Genomic DNA, 5,012 nt, shown 5'->3' with positions numbered 1-5,012 from the left:
GGAGGGCCAACAGGGGGCCCCTCACATTCTCCCTTGCCCGTGCTGAGAGCCCCGGGTCGAGATCAAGGCGCTGGCCTCTTCGGCTGCGAGCGCATGCCCCTTGGCCGGTAGATTCTCGCCAGCCGGGGCGGTGGACAGTGGGCATGCCGCCAGGGGGGGGGGGCGGGGAGACGGAGTCCTGGCTGCAAGAATGGCCAGAACGTTCACGATCGGTCCGGGGACAGAGCCGGTCTCGGGCTACATCGGCTTTCTCATTGCCGGGGCTGCTGTGTGCGTGTGGGGGGTCTCCGCGCGCGGGGCCAACAAACGAGACGGTTTTCCCTCCGATTCCCTGGTCTTGGGGGGGGGGGGGGGGGGGGGGGACGCGGCTTCAACACATCCGCGCCGCGTCTTGAGAGACCCCCGAACGGCGGTCTCCCCGTCTCCCCTCATCCTCCCCCTCGTCTCCCACCTCCGCCCCCTGCGAGGTCAACCTCTCTCTCTCTCTTTCCCTCTCCCCCCCCCCCACACACCGCCAAACCTCTCCGCTCCCCGCTCATCGCCCCCACTCCCCGCCTAACATGGGCGCCCGAGCCTCGACACTCTCGCGCGATGACATCGAGGAGTTGAGCGAGATCTCATCGTGTACGCGCCTCCCTGCCCTATGTGCCCGCCGATCACCTGTGCCTGTGCTGACCCCTGCTCCTGTGTCCCCGGCCGCCCCCCCCCCCCCCCCCCCCCCCCCCGCCCCATGTCTCGGGCTGTTGGGCCATCCCCCCCGGCGAGACCCACCCCGGGCGGAAGTCGCAACCCCGGACCCCCTTGGACCCCACCGGGGAGGCCAAAGCACCCCGCACATGGGGGGCGATCCCGCCCCCATGCCGCGACCGACCCCGCCGCACGCCCCCGCCCGCCGGCCGCCGCGCGCTCTCCCCCCCCCCCCCCCCCCCCGGGAGGTCAGTCACTCCGCAGCAGATCATCCGCCTGTACAAGCGCTTCCGTCGCCTGGACCGCGACGACCTCGGCCTCTTGAACACCGATGACATCCTGAACGCCATCCCCGAGCTGGCGATGAACCCGCTGGCCGAGCGCATTTGCGCGGTCCTCGATCCGCATGACACCGAGACCATCCACTTCCGCCAGTTCTGCGAGGTCCTGGGCGCATTCAGTCCACATGCGTCGCGCGAACGCAAGCTCATGTGTGCGTGTCGCGCGCTCGGTGCTTCCTGGCAAAACACCACACCTCCCTCCTCCCCTCCTGTCCTTCGGCTCCCCTCCGCTCCCCATGTGTATATGTCGCCAGCCAGCCCGCTCGCCCGCCCGTCCGTCCCCCCCCCCCACCGTCCCCCTCTCACACTAATATCCTGTGCCTCCTGCTGTGCCTCTTCTGCCCCCCCCCCCCCCCCCTCCCCCTGACCCCGTTCCGCCCCCTCCCTCCTCTCAACTCCCGGCGTTTCAGTTGCCTTCAAGATCTACGATGTCAATGACGATGGCTTCATCACGGCCGATGAGATGCTCACTGTCTTGCAGATGTTGGCCGGCACTGGCGGGCCAGATTCCCTGAGCCTGGCCCAGTTGACCGCTCTGGCCGAGCAGACTGTCAAGGACGCCGACCTCGATGGTGATGGGCGAGTTTCCTTTCAGGAGTTTGTTCAGGTGTGTGCCCCCCTTCTCTCTGTCCCTTTCCTCAATCTCGCGCGGCTTTCCGATACGACCGCATCTCTCTCTCTCCCTCCCTCCCTCCCTCTCTCTTCAATGCCCCCCTCCTCTCCATCTCGTCAAAATGCTCGCTTCGTCACCCTGACTCTCTGTTTCCCCGCGCCTCACAGAGCTCCCAGGGCATCGATGTCCATGAGAAGTTCACCATCATCTTCTGATCGCCTGCCTATCCCCTTGTCCTTGTCTACTGCCGCTGCTGTTGCCGCCGCTGCCGCGCCCCGTCCGGAGGGGGGCCAGTGTCTGCCTCATGGACGCCTGCCCTTTCCTCCATCTGAAATGATCACTCAATAATTGGCCCGCCGTGCACATCCGCAACCCCCCCCCCCCACCTTCTCGGGTGTTCCCACAAATATACCATTCCAAAAAGAGAGAGAGAGAGAGAGAGAGAGAGAGAGAGAGTAGGGGGCAATGTGTGGTGCCCCCCTCCCGCGCGCTGGCCAGTCTCCGCCCAGAAGGGAAGAGGATGGCGATGGTGGGGATATCTCGTGTCGGGGGAAAGGGGAATTGTACATTTTTACAGGATCAAGGACAGGGTGTGCAAACCAGAGGGACGAGAAGAGCCATGCTCCCACAACAGGACAGAGAGGGAGAGAGAGGGAGAGAGAGAGGGAGAGAGGAGCGAGGGGGATAGTAGGAGAGGGAGTATGCCCAAAGTGTGAGGGGGACAAACGACACCACCCACAGCAGGGGACCGCTGGCGGGAGCTCAGAAGTAGCTGGACATGAAGGCAATCAGAGCCAGCAGAACCGCCACCAGGATGAAGGTGACAATGAACTTGTCGCCCTTCATCATCTGGCCGATGTGCGCACCAGGGCCACCACGCAAAAGGGGAAAGATGGGAGGTAAGTAGCCAGAAGGGCGTCACAGAGGGGGCCAAGTGAAGAGGAGCACAGGAGGCAGCCCGGCGTGTCGGCGCCCTGTCGGCCGCCGCCCAATGCCATGCCATGCCCGATGGCAGACGCACCCCCTTGACCGTGTCATTCATCCGGCCATTGAGCGTCTGCAGACGGAGGTTGGCCTGCTCGGCCTTGGCATCAACCTGCTCGATCATGCGGTTCTGCTGGGTGACAATGTCGCCGATGTCCTCCGCCGCCGACCGAAGTGCCTGCACACCCTCGGCGATGAGCTCGATATCGCGCTCCTACGTATGTGTGCGTGGGTGTGGGTGTGAGGGGGGAAATAGGGAGAGAGAGAGAGAGAGAGAGAGAGAGAAAGGCCATGAAAGGCAGCACATCAGGCACACAGCACAACGTCAGTCATCCTGGCTTTCAGCGAGATCGCAGCCACAAAAAGGGGCTCCTCCACATGCCTCCTCTGCCGGCCCCCCGCCCCCGCCGCCCCCCCCCCCCTTGACAGACGCCCAGTCGGGCACGCACAATGTCTTTCTCGCGCTCGCGCACGCGGGCAATGTCATCCGAAATGTCATCCAGGTCTTCCAACTTGGACACCGTCGGGTCGGCGGGGCCTGAGCGCTCCGGCTGCCCGAAGGCCGATACACCGAAGGATCCAAGCGGCGATGCCCCAGAGGTCAGCTCATTCTGCGCCGAGGTGCTGGTCGTGTTTCCTCGCTCGAGCGCCTCCAGCTCCTTGGCGTGGGCACGCGCCAGCTCGACTATCCGCAAGCGCGTGGCAAAGAAGGCGTAATCGCGGTGGGTCTTTGCCAGGTGCAGGGGGCAAGAGCCGGACGGAGGCACGGACCCGGCCGGGCATAGGAAAAAAAACAGGCTGTCAGGGGCGACTGCGAAGGGGAAGCACGTGTACAAGAGGGAGGGAAGAAGAAAGAAAACATGGCAATTGACACCCGGGCAAATGGCGCGCCTCGGGCCATGACGGCTCGCACCTCGGCCACCTGCGGCGGCAGGAGCTGCTCCAAATCCGTGATGGCGTTGTACACCTCACGAATGGACTTCCGGATGGCGGCGCCCATCTGGGAGATGGTTGCATTGTCGCGCCCCCGCGAGGAGGGGCCCTTGCTGGAGACCTTCTCCATGAGGTCCGAGCGCTTTTTCAGTTGCTGTTGTGGTGCGTGCGCGCCCCCCCCCCCCCACACACACACCCCACACCGCCCGATTGCCGAGACCCCCGCCCGCCGAAACACCAAGCGACGTTAGATCACCATGAAAATCGCGGAGACAGGAATATTGGCAGGGAAGGTGAGGATCGTCGCACATGACGCGTGTCGCGGATCAGCGAGGAGACCTTGCTCTTCTGCTTGCTGAAGTCATCATTGGCACTGCTGTTCTTGGCCATGGTGGTCGCCTCCTTGGCCAGGCGGTTCTGCTTAACCGACTCCGGCTCCAGCTCCTCATTGAGCCGGTCCAGCCGGGAAATGAGCTTCTCAAGCTCGGACGCCATGGCGACGGGGGCAGAGCGCGCGCGCGCAAGGGGGCGGGGGGGCGGGGAGGGGAGGACCGAAAGGCGGGATGCCGATTGGGTGCGACGTGACTAGGAGGGGGAAAGGGAGCGGGGGCGGGGAGCGGGGGCGGGGAGCGGGGGGTGGGAAAGAAAAAGGAGAGGGGGGAGGGGAGCTGCAGATACCTGCCCACCGGGCCGCGGCGGGCCCGGTCGCCGTGGAGGCTCAAAATGTAGTTCGGTCGATCGCCCATCGCACGGAGGCACAAGGGGGAAGGACCAGGGAGGGGGGGGCCTGGTCGCTCGGGCCCCCGGCACGGTCCTCTGCCAAGGAAGAAGATCTGCTGCCCTCCTCCTGCACGGGGCAAGAGACTTGCTCCTTGCCCCTGCGTTGCGGGGCCCCTCCTGCCAGGCTCTTTCTGTGGCCGTGCTCCTCCCGGGGGGGGGGGGGGGGGGGGGGGGGGGGGGGGGGGGGGGGGGGGGGGGGGGGGGGGGGGGGGGGGGGGGGGGGGGGGGCGTGTTGGCGCGGTCCCTGGTCTTGGCCTGGCCCTGCGAGGTTGCCGGAACTGCCGCTGATCCGGGGCGGCCCCTCCCCCGCCCCCCGCAGTTTCTCCGTCTTGTTCTCCCCGGCCACCCACTGCCAAGGGAAGAAACACTCCGTTCCCTCCCCAAAGGCGGTGGAAGCCGGCTGGCCGGGGGGGGGGGGGGGGACGGCAACACAGGCCGGTTGGAATGCGGTGCCTGCAAAGCTGGATGGCTGCCAACGGCTGTGGTCACATGGCAGAAGCATGTGTTCTGCGTCCGCCCCGGCTCCTGCGGTGGGAATCGGGGCGACTGGTCGCCAGGAGCGGGGGGGGGGGGGGGGAAAGAGAGAGAGAGAGAGAGGGAGAGGGAGAGAGAAAGGCCATGAAAGGCAGCACATCAGGCGGAGGGCCAACAGGGGGCCCCTCACATTCTCCCTT

At 65.9% G+C, this 5,012-nt stretch overlaps 2 protein-coding genes across 2 annotated transcripts; one reads left to right on the top strand and one right to left on the bottom strand.

Annotated features, from left to right (window-relative positions):
• The first annotated feature begins 439 nt into the window (after nucleotides 1-439).
• Nucleotides 440-2,075, top strand: H696_01507 (hypothetical protein). Its single transcript, XM_009495403.1, has 4 exons — nucleotides 440-624; nucleotides 941-1,180; nucleotides 1,439-1,635; nucleotides 1,809-2,075. The coding sequence occupies exons 1-4, from the start codon at nucleotides 561-563 to the stop codon at nucleotides 1,854-1,856; spliced, it is 549 nt and encodes a 182-aa protein (XP_009493678.1). The 5' UTR covers nucleotides 440-560; the 3' UTR covers nucleotides 1,857-2,075.
• Nucleotides 2,076-2,403: 328 nt separating this feature from the next.
• H696_01506 (hypothetical protein) lies at nucleotides 2,404-4,053 on the bottom strand (the record flags this gene model as incomplete). The annotated part of the gene is made up of 5 exons (XM_009495402.1): nucleotides 2,404-2,490; nucleotides 2,663-2,839; nucleotides 3,075-3,353; nucleotides 3,539-3,712; nucleotides 3,868-4,053. The coding sequence occupies 5 exons, from the start codon at nucleotides 4,051-4,053 to the stop codon at nucleotides 2,404-2,406; spliced, it is 903 nt and encodes a 300-aa protein (XP_009493677.1).
• Between the last annotated feature and the right edge of the window lie 959 nt (nucleotides 4,054-5,012).

The sequence above is a fragment of the Fonticula alba genome (genome assembly GCF_000388065.1).
Source record: "Fonticula alba strain ATCC 38817 unplaced genomic scaffold supercont2.2, whole genome shotgun sequence".
Taxonomy (NCBI): domain Eukaryota; order Rotosphaerida; family Fonticulaceae; genus Fonticula; species Fonticula alba.
The sequence above is the reverse complement of the archived record's forward strand: the minus strand, read 5'-3'. Positions and strand labels throughout refer to the sequence as shown.

Bases quoted from the DNA above. Each gene is read 5' to 3' on its own strand.
- H696_01507 (XM_009495403.1), top strand. From the start codon at position 561: ATGGGCGCCCGAGCCTCGACACTCTCGCGCGATGACATCGAGGAGTTG. The intron at 1,181-1,438 runs GTGCGTGTCGCG...CCGGCGTTTCAG, and splicing joins GCGCGAACGCAAGCTCATGT to TTGCCTTCAAGATCTACGAT. The intron at 1,636-1,808 runs GTGTGTGCCCCC...CGCGCCTCACAG, and splicing joins CCTTTCAGGAGTTTGTTCAG to AGCTCCCAGGGCATCGATGT.